Below are 14,451 nucleotides of genomic sequence, written 5' to 3' on the forward strand. Positions count from 1 at the left end.
GGAGGCGGGGAGAGTGACGCCGCACGCACCTCACAAAGCCGGCGTTCTGAGGGTGGCGCGGGGCGGAGCGCGGGACTGGGCGGACCGCCCACGGAGGGCCGGGAGGCGGGGCGGCGCCCCCACTGTGTGCGCGCGGCGCCCTCTGCAGGCTGCCCGCGGCCGCACACCGGTAGCCCCCGCCTCTCTCTCCTCCTTTCAGCCTTCCTCGGGCCACATTGTTTTGTCGTTATCGCTGCTTGCGAGACTTCCTAAGCCTCCGACTTCCGTCCCTTCGCCCCTCGCCGAAGCGTGTCTTCCTGGGAGGACTGCCAATAAAGTTTTTCGTCTTCTCGCTCTTAGGCTCCCTCCCTCGCCTCAAGTACCGCGAGATCCGGCGGCGCGGCTACGATGGCGGCGGCGTTTGAAGCCTCAGCGGCCTTAGCGACGGTGGAGGCCGCTATGCCGGCGGAGCGTGTGGCCGCACAGCTCGCGGCCTCGGAGCCACCCCCCGGGCCGGTGCGGAGCCTGCGGACGGCTCACGACGTCAGCGGCCCACGGACCCGCACGGGGGACGTGCTGCTGGCCGAGCCGGCCGACTTCGAGTCGCTGCTGCTGTCGCGGCCGGTGCTGGAGGGGCTGCGGGCTGCCGGCTTCGAGCGACCCTCGCCGGTGCAGCTCAAGGCCATCCCGCTGGGGCGCTGCGGGCTCGGTGAGGGCGGGGGCCGTGCGCGGGCCGGGAGGGTCCCGGAGGAGTCCCGGAGCGGGTGCGGGGTCCGGCCTGCGTCTGGGCGCTGCACGCTTTCGAGCCTCAGTTTCCCTGTAAGAGACGCGGCGTTGATGGTTACGGTCCTTTTCACGGTGACAGTTGACTCTCCGTTCGAGAAGATAAACGGTAGAGGTTCAGGGACGAGCCCTGTTTCTGGATATGGCCCGATGCTTTTTTGAGAGTTCACTAAAAACGAAGGTGCCAACCAGTGATCTTCTGGAGACCCTTGTAATCATGTGGTTTTGTGTCGGTATCTAAGCTTCTTTAGTCGGTACTGGTTAGCGATATACAGTATATATTTTTTTTCTCCTCAGATTTAATTGTTCAAGCTAAATCTGGCACCGGGAAAACGTGTGTGTTCTCTACCATTGCTTTGGACTCTCTGGTTCTTGAAAACCTAAGTACCCAGGTGAGTCTAACTCAGAGGACCCAAAGGAGGGTATGTTACGTGGATTTTATTATCGCGGGTTGGATGCAATACCGTAGCTCCTGAGAGAAGAGGTGAATTTAACGAATGATTGAGGTGAGCCATATGAAAAGCATAGAAGTAGACATTAAAGCCTTTGAGTGCTGGTGGTGTGGATGGTGACCAAGGATATGTTATTAGTGTTAGAAATTTGGAAATTTTTGTCACCGCATCTTAAATAGAATAATGGCATGTGTGTCAGTTTTTTCATTACTTGGGAATACAGATAGGTTTTCTTTGTTCTTCTACTTGTTGATCCGGTTGTGATAAATAAGATTTAGTATTTGGCCTGATTGATGATAATGTAGTGCTCTGGCTGTTGCTGGTAACTGCAGGTGGTTCTTACAGCCTTGTGAGTATATCCTGTTGATCTCCCATCTTCTAGGTTCTCTTGGAGTAGGTCTAAGAGAACCCAAACTAATAAGAGATTTAGGTTTGGAAATAATTTCTTCAACAAAGATTTTTCAAGCCCATGTTATGTATAAACAGTATGCCAGGATATCCATATTCAAAGCTTCTTGACTCATATCTACCAAATCCTGGGTTATGTACGTAAGAAATCCTTCAGCTTCCCAAAGACCTAGGCTATTCTACTTGTGAATTGAGATGTATTTGCGATTTTGGTTTCTGACAATTTGGGAGTAGATGAAAAGCCAAAACCCTGAAAAGTGCCATAAACCAAATTTGTATATTTAAACTTAAGATCTTTTTGTTCTCAAATTTATTTTTGAAAATTGGGAAACTTCAGAAAAGTCAAGAAGTACCAGATAACTGCATCTGATAATCTCACCTACCCAGAGCGAAACTGCTGTTAACTGTTTTGGCATATTTTCTTCTCCTAGTTTTTTTTTTTTTTTTTTAAAGCAGTTTTTTCCTTCTCCTAGCTCAGAACATGTAGTTTCACCTTGTCCTCCAGTAGTTAGTTATTTTGCAAAGTTCTCACCTTGACTCCCTAAAGCTCCTTTTCATGGAGCTAGAAATCTCACCCTGACTAGGTCCGGTTACAAGGGCCTCCCTGCTATTCCTCAGGTACACCAAGAATGTTACTGCCTTGAGGCCTTTACATTTGCCATTTCTCTTCCCAAAATCATTTCCCCAGGTGTCATATAGCTAAGCTCTACTCTGCCTCGTACATTTAGGTCTCTGCTCAAATGTTATTTCCTTAGTGGCCTTCCTTGATTGCTCCATTTAAAATAACTCCTTCCCTTCTTTTTTCACTTCTCTCCCCACCCCCCCCCAACTCTTATTGTATGCCATTATTGATGTCCCTTTGTTTATTGTATGTCTTCTTACACAGAATGAAAGTGCCCTGAGGGCAAGAACTGTGTATTGTTAACTCTTGACTCCACAGCAACTTACATGTTGCCTAGTAGGTAGGCAATTCATTCAACTCAGTGTGTGTTGAATGAATATATATGTGAATGAATGGAATAGTTTCCCTTGTCAGTAAAAACTCATCATTTAAAATGATTGGCTAAATGAAAAATAGCTCATTATAATGCAAAATGTGCCAACCACATGTATCTGTTCCACTGACTCATTAAAAGTGTATATATTTTATGCTTTTTTAGATTTTGATCTTGGCTCCTACAAGAGAAATTGCTGTACAGATACATTCTGTTATTACAGCTATTGGAATAAAAATGGAAGGCTTAGAGTGTCATGTCTTTATTGGAGGGACTCCATTATCACAAGACAAAACCAGACTTAAAAAGTGTCATATTGCTGTTGGCTCTCCTGGTAAGATATCAATGACTGTTCATAACTGGGGCTTTTAAGGAACTGAACACTTTTAATATAGGTAATATAAAATAATTGATGTAAGAATATGGGAATCTTTGATAACTGATAATTATTTTGAGGATTATAAGCGAGGCTTTAGACATGTGACTGGAATTACCAGCAGAATGTAGGAAATCTCCATCCCTGAGGCTGTTTAAGTGCACCTATGGAATTGGCTTATGAAAAGAGGAGAAAGGAGATGATTTTCAAGAAGCCTTTCTAAGCCATGGATTGGGATTTATTCTTTGCTTCTCTATTAATCATTCAGTCAAAAATCACTCAGATCAGAATTTAGTATTCAGGGCCTTAGCATTCAAGTCTTTTGATGGGAATAGTGTTTATGATCTGTGCTTATTGGTGGTGAAATATGAGGAAGAAATAATGGATTTAGGCAAGATAGAATTCAACATTTCTAATTTGTGGTTCGGTGCGTAAATGTATAATAACTAAGGTCGGGTCAAGAAAATCAGCAGTATAACCTGTGAGTGAGTAGAGTAACAACACTGGCTGAGATTTGCACAAATTCAATGCATCTTAAATATTTCAATATGCTTTTTTTCTGGACTTTAGGCAGAATTAAACAACTAATAGAACTTGACTACTTGAACCCAGGCAGTATACGTCTCTTTATTCTTGATGAAGCAGATAAGCTTTTAGAAGAAGGCAGCTTCCAGGAGCAAATAAAGTAAGAAAAATAACTTGCTGGACTATTAAAATGGTGTCCTAAAGTGTCTAGCTTTAACAGGTGGTAGTTACTGTTGGATTAGTTTCCACAGTGTGTGTTTTTCTTATATTTTGCAGCTGGATTTATTCTTCCTTGCCTGCAAGTAAACAGATGTTGGCCGTATCAGCCACCTACCCTGAATATTTGGCTAATGCTTTGACAAGGTACATGAGAGATCCCACTTTTGTAAGACTAAATTCCAGTGATCCGAGTCTCCTAGGTGAGTACAGATATTGGATACTTACATTACTGGTTTGTTTGTGATACTCTGGAGCTTTCCCTTGCCTAGTTGGCTGTTGCTTTCACATTTGCTATTAGGATATAGCAAATATGTTTTGTTTTAACAGAGGACTCTTCTTTGCAGGTTTGAAGCAGTATTACAGAGTTGTCAATTCATACCCTTTGGCCCATAAGATTTTTGAGGAAAAGGCTCAGCATTTACAGGAACTGTTCAGCAGAATTCCGTTTAATCAAGCCTTAGTCTTTTCTAATTTGCACAGCAGGTAATGTACCTTAAAAGGTCATTTGGGGAACTTGTGAAATAAAAGGATAGGCATGGGGCCATATTTATAAAATTATAACCTCTGTGTTATTTTTCATAGAGCACAGCATTTGGCTGATATTCTTTCTTCTAAAGGCTTTCCTGCTGAGTGTATTTCGGGTAAGTTTATATCTTACTTTAATCTTTGTTTAGTATCTTGACTTGAAGCCTCTCCAAAGTCAGGAGGAAGAAATGCTACTTCCTGAGTTGTCTTATGAGTGTGAGGTTACACTGAGTCTTTAGAGTAAAGGAAATTTCAGGCTAATTTTTCATTGGAATTTGATATATCAATATTCTTATTTTTATTTATTTTTTTTAGTTTATTTTTAGAGAGAGAGAGAGAGAGAGAGAGCGAGCGAGCAGGGGAGGGGTGGAGAGAGGAGCAGAGAAAGAATCCCAAGCAGCCTCTGCACTGTCACTGCAGAACCTGATGTGGGACTGGAACTCAGGAACCACGAGTTTGTGCCCTGAGCTGAAGTCAAGAGTTAGATGCTTAAGACCAAGCCATCCAGTTGCCCCTCAATATTCTTATTTTTTAAGTTGTAACTTGGTACATCATATGAAATTAGAAAATTGGAATGAATTGTCCATGAAGAGCTCAATAATTTTATAAAGTTTGCCTTTGTTATCTTCAGTGCAACATATTTTGCTTCTTTACATAATCATTGTAAAAATGCTGTGAGCTGCTACTGAATTAACTGCTTTATGGTCTTGAGGAAGGTGAACATGATTTTTTTTTTTTTAAGATTTTATATTTTAGTAATATCTATACCCAGTGTGGGGCTCGAACTCACAACCTTGAGATTAAGAGTCACACGCTCTACCAACTGAGCCAGCCAGGTGCCCCAGGATGATTCATTTTTGACAGAAAACTAAATTATTACTGCTGGCCTAATAGAAATGAAAGATTTAAAGGAATTTTTGATCAGTAAGATCCTTTTTAGAGTTTTCATTGATAGCTTAGTTTGTAACCTGTTAGCATAAGCTTGTCTCATCATTGTATATTATGAGATACTGGGAGACTGTTTTCTAATGGACAATATTTTGACTGTAGATCACACTTCAAAACCAAATTTATAAACCGCTGATTAAAGCAATTTTTCTAAGAATTGTCCTACTTCATATGTAACCTTGCGGATATAATGGTATATCTGCAGGCATAACCTAGTCACCATTTAAAATTGATTTTTGGGGGGCTTAATCGGTTGGGTGTCTGGCTCTTGATTTTGGCTCAGGTCATGATCTCATGGTTCATGGGATCGAGACCCATGTTGGACTTTGCGCTGACAGAATGGAACTTGCTTGGGATTCTCTCTCTCCCTCTCTTTCTGTCCCTCCCCTGCTCGCTCACTCTCTCTCTCTCTCTCTCTCTCTCTCTCTCAAAATGGGTAGATAGACTTTTAAAAATTGAAATAAAATAAAATATGTTTTTGAATTTCAAGTTGACTGCCTAACCGTATTTTTAAAAGATTCTGACTTTAGGTCTTAACCTATATTTGTATATAAGGATAGAGTTAACTTTGGTATATTTTTAAAGCGTTAAGACTGGTAGTTAGGAATTCTGCTTTTTGTGTATTTGATAAATATGTTAGCTTGTTTTTATATGACTTTCTTTTTGGGTCTTTTTAGGTAACATGAATCAGAATCAGCGTCTTGATGCTATGGCCAAGCTGAAGCAGTTTCATTGCAGAGTCCTCATTTCCACAGATTTGGTATATTTCTCGTTCGGGTTGGGTGACTAATCCATCTTGACTTGGGCTCTCTTGTCAGATGCACAGGTTTCAACTATTACTTTACATGGGTGTGTCTGATAAGAATACCAGAAGGGAATTGTCTTTCCAGTGCTGGGGAACATGCTTTCTTAAAAGTCTTATATTTTCATCTTTATTCTTGAAGCTAGTCATTAGAAATGAATTTCCTTTTCCTTTGCTCCTGAATTCCTTCCTGTTCTTCACTTGGATTTTGGTCGTACTATAGTAGAATAATCTAGTGTGCGTTGGAGCCTGTGTGGCAGTTAATGCAAACACTTGTTCTCTTCAATTCAAGACTTCCCGTGGGATTGATGCTGAGAAGGTGAACCTGGTTGTAAATCTGGATGTACCATTGGATTGGGAGACATACATGCATCGGATTGGCAGAGCTGGCCGTTTTGGTAAAAAAAAAAAAAAAAAAAAAAAAAAAAAAAGTGAAAAGTTTGGCTGCTTTCTTTAGGAGGAAGATATGACAGGTAGAATGTCATTTATGTGGAAATGATTTACTAATTAAGAGTCCCTCTGCTTTAGGTACCTTGGGGTTGACAGTGACCTACTGTTGTCGGGGAGAAGAAGAAAATGTGATGATGAAAATTGCCCAGAAATGTAACATCAACCTTCTGCCTTTACCAGGTATATTTTGTCTGTGTCATTTTGCTGTCAAAAGAATAGTGATATTGATGATAGGCCTCATAAAATTAACAGCTGACACGGAACACTTAGGATGTGTTGGGTCCTATTCCATATGTTAGCTTGGTTAATTATCACCATGGTTCTATGAAGTGTGTGCCCTTATTGTCGATTTCTTGTGAATGAGGATATCGAGACATTGAAAAGTGAAGTAATTTGCCTAAGTTCTTACAGCTAATAAGCAGCAAGGAGAAGATTGCAAGCTAACTCCTGGCACATGAGAAATGAGAATTATTTTACTACTGTATTAGCTCTGTATTTTAGCTTTTAGCCTTGCAATTTGATTTCACTGTTTTATGTAAGGGGGCATATATGTCACTTCTTTTGTCGCTGTGGAGGTAATTCTTGCTGTATTCTCCTTTGTCATCATGGGGAAGGAAGGAATAATATCTTTAATTTAAATGCTATTTTGAAAAATTTTAAGTGTTTCCTTTTTAATATTTATTTATTTATTTATCATCTCTATACCCAGTGTGGGGCTTGAACCCACAACCCTGAGGTCAAGAGTCCTGTGCTCTTGTGACTGAGCCAGCCAGGTGCCCCTGAAGTGTTTTCTTTTGATTTAATGGGTCATTTGTCAAGCTGATTTTTTTTAGTGCCACCTTGGAAACTGTATGTCTGAAACTATTAATGATCTCTTGAAAACTTTAAAAACTGTTGTGTAGAAATGTGGCTCATTTATTATATATGTTAATATATGCATGTTAGTGTGTATGTGTGTATATACATGTGTATAGGTACATATATGTGTGCATATATATGTATATACCAATATATATGTGTATATATACATAATTGTACACTTACATATACATGACCTTCTAGAATATGGGATAAGTAGTTATTGAATAAATATAGCAGTGAATATTTCAGTGATTTATATTTAACTCCGTTAGTGATTTTTATAAAGTTAGATTAAGCATAGGTCTGGGAATTTTGTGGATTCTAGTAGTTCTGGCTGTCATAGCTCATTTTGTGATCTTTTCACAAATTTCTTTAATTGCTCTAAGCTTGTGTCCTGATTTACAAAATACTTGTTTTTTGAAACAGTCTTTAGGTTCTCTGTCACTTTTAATAATATTTTTTTAATGTTTATTTTATTTTTGAGAGAGAGCAAGCAAGCAAGCATGGGTGGGGGGTGGGTAGAGAGAGAGGGAGATACAGAATCTGAAGCAGGCTCCAGGCTCTGAGCTGTCAGCACAGAGCCTGATGCAGGGCCCAAACCCACAAACTGTGAGATCATGACCTGAGCTGAAGTCGGATGCTTAACCAACTGAGCCACCCAGGTGCCCCATGTCACTTTTAAGACTCTGTAGTATGTTAACTCTATGTATGAGTCTATTGATAATCTGTCAGATGATTATAATGTGAAAATAGTAAATTGAAAATTGGTAAAAGAGGGTTAAGACCTTCAGTAGGATTCAGTATCATAGCAAGTAGTGATAAATAAAATTTGCCTTTGGATACTGGAAAATGACATATTTCGATCTTCACATAATGTTCTCGGAGCCTTGAAATCAGAAAATTATATTTGTGGTGTTGGATTTATATTGGACCAGGAGCTTGTATGATAGCAGACTGCTCAGGTGAAGCACCTGGCACAGGAGTAGGAGGGCAGTCGGCCTATTTGAGAAGGGTGGTAGGCAAACAAGGGATACCACCTCAGTAGGAATTGAGTTTTTGTCAGAGGATCTGTTCAGCAAAAGATCAAGAGCCCCAGCTGAAGAGTCCAGAATGAGGGATTCAATAGTGGATACGTCTATGTGGAGCCCCAGTAGCACGAACAGACAGGCAGACCTGTGTCAATCAGGGGCTTTGTGTATTTTGTCTGTCTAAGGTGAAAACTGATCACACTTTGGGAAGGTCTGAGTGTGCAGGTGGGAGCAAACTATCCCTCCTGGATGGAATAGGAAATTTAGAGAGCTGGAGCCAGCAAATTTTTAAAAATTTGCAAGTGCTGTTGAGGCCACAGATCTTTTTACAGTCCTCTTAACTTGTTCCCAGATAGAGGTTTTTCTCCACTGTTGGGGGCAGTGATTCCTCCCTGTTGGGAGTATAGGGTGGCAGATTTACTTGGGTGCAGAGTTGCAGTCGTAATATTCCCCAGCTGATAAGCTCTGGGGAGCACAATCCATTTTCTAATAATCTTGTTTTGCTGTCAGCAGTAGTGAGATAAAGGGGAAGAGTTGGGGAGAGTGGGAGGGGAAGAGATGGGGGAATTTCTGCAGACTTGTATGTCCTAGCAGAAGTTCTTTCTGAGTGGGAGGTATGGGGAGATCCTGCTTGTGAGTATGGGATGGGTCTTGCATATTTTGGAGTGTATTTCTTTACTGCGAGGATTGCTTGGGTCTTTTAAAATACTAAGTGCAATTCTTAAGCTTCTTAGTGTATTGTTAGTATATATTATTTCTTACTTTACCATGGAAAGCTTTATGAAGTCATCAAAAATTGCTGGTCTTGAGCAGCTGAAGAATTTTCATATTCTTTTGTTCCTTTTATGTAGATCCCATTCCTCCTGGTCTGATGGAAGAATGTTCGGATTGGGATGTGGAGGTTCAAGCTGCTATGCATACATATGGCTTAGCAAGTGTACCTACCCAGCCCTTAAAAAAGCAGATTCAAAAAATAGAGAGAACCTTTCCAACTCCGAAAGCTCATGGTAACCATGTGGCTTCATCCAGAAATACTTCCGTATCTGCACTCTTAGTCAAATCAAAAAATAATACCAAACAAAAGCTTCCTGTGAAAAGCCACTCAGAGTGTGGAATCATCGAAAAAGCAGTGTCACCGAAAGAAGTGGGCTGTGGCATACAATTGGAAGAGCCGATGAAGAATTCTGTTCAGATCTCTGTTGAAAACTCGACTGGTCAGCACCAGGTCAAAGAAGCTATACCTGTGTCACTCCCTAAAATTCCTTGTCTGTCGTCCTTTAAAATCCATCTGCCATACTCTTTGACTTTTTCGGAATTGGTAGAGGATTATGAACACTATATTAAAGAGGGGCTAGAGAAACCTGTGGAAATCATCAGGCATTACACGGGTCCTGGGGATCAGACTGTCAATCCTCAAAATGGTTTTGTAAGAAACAGAATTCCTGAAGAGAGAGTGCAGGTATTGGCAAGTAGCAGTCAATCTGGAGACTCTGAGAGTGACAGTGATTCTTACAGCTCAAGGACTTCTTCCCAGAGCAAAGGAAATAAGTCCTACTTGGAAGGCTCTTCTGATACTCAGCCGAAAGACGCGGAGTCTACTCGTGTGGATGGCCATATCTCTTTGGAGCAGCCTCTGAATGGAAACAACATCCCTAATCCAGTAGAGTATCAGGAATCACCTGAAATCCAGACAAAGGCAAGGCATAAAGAGGGGGCTACCCAGAGAGCTAAGCAGAGCCGGAGAAACCCTCCCAGGCGGTCTTCCTATCGAATGCAGACAGAACCCCAGGAGGACGGTTGGTACGGCTGCCACAGGGAAACCCATCTGAATTTTTCCGAGACCTACCAGGACTATGAGGAGTACTGGAGAGCTTACTACAGGGCATGGCAGGAATACTACGCTGCTGCTTCTCAGTCATATTATTGGAATGCTCAGAGGCACCCAAGTTGGGTGGCAGCTTATCACATGAATACCATTTATCTACAAGAAATGATGCGTGGCAACCAGTGATGACAGGCAGTACCTCATACCATCCAGAAATATCAACGAGTGATACCTTTGGATAGCCATCCTCTGGGGCCTTTAGCACAGTGCCATTTTTGAGGAATTTGAAAAGTCTTGAGGCTTTCTGCTGGGACACATCTATTTTTCAGACTATTTTGACCTGTCTTATTAGGTGAGGTATATTATCTTTTTTTTTTTTTTTTTTTGAGAAACTTCATGGATCAGATCCTTGAAAGAAAATTTTGGAGACATAGAGCTAAAGGTCCCAGGATGCCATTTTCTGTAAGCCATTCAAGAAAGAAACATTTAGAAAGACTTAATACCACTGCTTACTTGAAAAAAAAATAAAAACAGTTGAGGTTTGAAAAATAATGTTAGTTTATGCTGTGGAGTTCTTGACAAAAGGCTTGGGCTGTATTTCTATAGAGGTGTGTTCTTGTAGAAATTTGTAACACGATAGATCAGAAAATCCCCTCGCCTTTTATGTTTAGGTAGGAAGGAATAAATATTGCTTCACACCTTCCCAGAGGTAGCTTTGATGCCATTTGCTTCCAGGAAAAATATTTGTTACCAGTAAAAATGCGAACTCAGCCAAATGTTTATTGTCATGTTTATTGTTCATCTTTTTTTCGAATGTCTTGTTTTTAAGATTGTGAAAGCTGTGTATGTGTTTACGCGCATTAAATAGCTCAGGATCATCAGTGGCTGTCTTATTTCCGTTTCTCAAGAAAAGGAGTAACTCAATCTTTGTTGGTTCTTGGATCCTTTTATGAATCTGATGAAAGCTATAGATTTGTGCCAGAAAAATTTCCATTCTGTAAACAAGATTTGTATATGTAATTCCAAGAGGTTCATAGACCTTCTGAAGCCCAGGTAGAAGCCAGATTAAGAACTGCCCTACTCTGCTGGGAGGCTAAAGGAAAGTTCTAGCCCTTCATTTTAACTGTTTTTTTGGAAGCTGGAACTCATTCTGTTTAAACTCTTCTCATAGTATGTCCTAATCTTATGCCTTCTAGAAATTTTCCCCCAGTTTTTACCTTTAGTGCTAGGATCTAAGGGGAGGGTCTCATTTTTCTGAGATGGTACATCTATAAATCATGACTCAGAAAAAAATTAATTGGAGTCCCCTTTATCTGAGATTTTGCTTTTTTTTTTTTTTTTTTTTTTTTTTTTTAGTTTATTATTTTGAGAGAGAAAGCATGTGCAAGCAGGGGAGGAGCAGAGAGGAGGGAGAGAGTGAATCCCAAGCAGGCTCTGCGCTGTCAGTGGGGTTCGATCTCTTGAATCGTGAGATCATGACCTTAGCTGGGATCAAGAGTCAGATGCTTAACTGACTGAGCCACCCAGGTACCCCCTGATATTTTACTTTCTGCACTTTGAATTACCCAAAGTCAACCATTGATTGGGTCCAGAAGCAGATGATCCTTTTGACATACTGTCCGGCCAGTCAGTAGTAACCTAATGCTGTGTCATAATACCTATAGTATTCACCATCAGGTAGGTATTTTATCATCTTACATCATCACCAGAAGGGTGAGTACAGTACGATAAGATACTTTGAGAGACCACATTCATGTAACTTTTATTATAGTATGTTGTGATTGTTCTATTGTTATTGTTAATCTCTTACTGTGCCTAATTTATAAATTAAACTTTATTATGGGTATGTACGTATAGGAACAAACAGTACATCTAGGATTCGGAACTGCCCGCGGTTGGAGGCATCCACTGGGAATCTTGGAGCGTATCCTCTGTGGATAAGGGTGGTGTAAAGATACGTATTCTTTCATTTCTTCTCCTTGGCAATCTTTCTATGATTACGCGTTTGGTTCCTAAACCTTGTGAATTGGAATTGTGGTGAGAGAACCCCTCATGTCTAGAGAGATTTGTATTTAACTTTTTAAAAGGAAAGCTCTTCTTTTCTGTGTACATACTTCCCTAGGCACTACCAACACTTTCCTCCAGGCTTTCAGCAAACACCCACAGCCACTGTCATTTACTGTCCACAACCCTCAACATACCACTACCCTAAACTCCTGTTTAATTCGGATTCCTGTCATCTGGGTTGGGCAGTGGTAGGCTTTACTTACACGGATCTGTACTGTACATGTATTGCCAAGTTAGAATGAATTAATTAACACTGTAAATAGCAAATCCATAATTAGGTCCAGCATGTCATTAAGAGGTAGAGACTTTAATTACACACATTTCAGTAAGATCCCGTCATTGCTATATAATTGAACTTACCTCTTTTTCTCTACCCTTTCCCCCCACAATACAGCCAAGTTCACAGTCTGTCATTGCTAGGGGATTTTAATTAGGATACTGCTGCATCTTAATTAGAGATGAGGTTACCCATTAGTCTTGAAATTAATTGGATTCTCTCAAGGTTTATCTTATTTTGTGTTTGCCTTTTTTTTTTTTTTTTTTTTTTTTAGTAGGAAAATAAGCTGGAGGGGAGCATACACATAACATCTGAAAATACTGATGGTTTCATTTTCCATAAGCATTTGGGAAATTTCAGCAGTTACCTTCCCAAATAAGGGGACGTAGTATTGGTGGTGGCTGTGGAAGGAACCGGCTGCTATTTGTGCATGGTTAGACTTTTTTGTCTACAGTTGCAGTCAAGGTGGGGCGCCTGGGTGGCTTAGTCGGTTAAGCGTCCGACTTCAGCTCAGGTCATGATCTTGCGGTTTGTGAGTTCGAGCCCCGTGTCGGGCTCTGTGCTGACAGCTTGGAGCCTGGAGCCTGCTTCGGATTCTGTGTCTCCCTCTCTGGCCCTTCCTCTCTCTCTCTCTCTCTCTCTCTCTCAAGAGTAAATAAACATTAAAAAAAAAAAAGAATTGCAGTCAAGGTGACTGTCTCCATAATCTGTTAGGAACCATAGGTAGTTTTCAGGTGAATTCACGTGAGAGTGCTATTGTGTAGTGGAAAGAGCATTTGTCGGGGCAGAGATGGTTGCCGCCTCCTTTTTCACCTTGTACCTGTTAGATGACCTCTTAGGGTCCAGTTTTCTCATCAATTAAATGAGGGGGTTAGACTAGAAGATTTTTAGGTTCCCTTCCAGTTCCAAGATTTAATTAAAATATGACTAATAAGAGAAAATACTTTTTAGTTCTGGAAGAGAAAAATCAGTTTATGAATATAGAGAGCCTTGATAAATTCAGGTGGTTTGGATGAAGGCTAGTGTGAATTGGCTTAATGTCTGAATTCTAGAATACTAAACAATATACTAAATACCACTATTCTAGTTAAGCTTTAATTTAAATTAGGTTAGTAGTATTAACATGTAGAGAAATCTCTAGGAAACCTGCAGCTGTAGATAATTCTGACTTAGAAGACAAACTATTTGGGTAATAAAAATAACATTTTCTAAAGTAGATTAAGTATTGTAGCATCACTTACCTTTTAATAATGTGATTTAGGGGTGCCTGGGTGGCTCAGTCGGTTGAGTATCCAACTCTGGCTCAGGTCATGATCTCGTGGTCTGTGAATTCGAGCCCCGCGTTGGGCTCTGTGCTGACAACTCAGAGCCTGGAGCCTGCTTTGGATTCTGTGTCTCCCTCCCTCTCTGCCCCTCCCCCGCTCAAGCTCTGTCTCTTTCATTCTCAAAAATAAATGTTAAAAAAATATTTAAAAAAAAAATGTGGTTTAAAGGTAAACTTTAGCCCCTGAGTGCTAAAAATAATTGAATAGGAATTATAGTACTTGCAGATCAAATCATATGAGACAAGGAGTAGTTTTGAAGTTTTTGGTTTTTTCCCCTTCCCCTAAATGTAAATGAACCTGTTAATCTTTAAGAAAACATAATTTTGATAGTCATAGCTGACCTTGGAACTGGGTCCTTCACAAGGGTATTCTATTGTTTTGGCAGAATATTGTTTTGTGCCTCTGTCAACAAACACCTATGTCCCAGTTAACACTGAGTTTTTTTAGCAAAAAGGAGCATGTATTGCTCCGTGCACATCTGGTTTCCAGTTTCTGGTCTCTGGATTATGTGAGCTGTGGATCCGTGGTGACACCTAGTGGGTGATAAGGATATGAGCATCTGAATTTCATGGCCAACTTCAAAGGCCTTTGGGCATCATGCATTTT

The 14,451-nt window shown here is 40.7% G+C and overlaps 1 protein-coding gene and 1 non-coding gene across 2 annotated transcripts; one reads left to right on the forward strand and one right to left on the reverse strand.

Moving 5' to 3' along the window:
• The first annotated feature begins 87 nt into the window (after positions 1–87).
• DDX20 (DEAD-box helicase 20) lies at positions 88–11,057 on the forward strand. The gene is made up of 12 exons (XM_042998185.1): positions 88–169; positions 340–688; positions 1,060–1,154; positions 2,783–2,951; positions 3,564–3,678; positions 3,795–3,937; positions 4,082–4,220; positions 4,320–4,378; positions 5,888–5,970; positions 6,305–6,410; positions 6,541–6,642; positions 9,203–11,057. Exons 2-12 carry the CDS (start codon positions 388–390, stop codon positions 10,360–10,362), a joined length of 2,472 nt encoding a protein of 823 aa, XP_042854119.1. The 5' UTR covers positions 88–169; positions 340–387; the 3' UTR covers positions 10,363–11,057.
• Positions 5,028–5,100, reverse strand: TRNAK-CUU. Its single transcript has one exon. It is a non-coding gene; the product is annotated as a tRNA-Lys (tRNA).
• Positions 11,058–14,451: the final 3,394 nt, after the last annotated feature.

This window comes from Panthera tigris, chromosome C1, assembly GCF_018350195.1.
Source record: "Panthera tigris isolate Pti1 chromosome C1, P.tigris_Pti1_mat1.1, whole genome shotgun sequence".
NCBI classification, from domain to species: domain Eukaryota; kingdom Metazoa; phylum Chordata; class Mammalia; order Carnivora; family Felidae; genus Panthera; species Panthera tigris.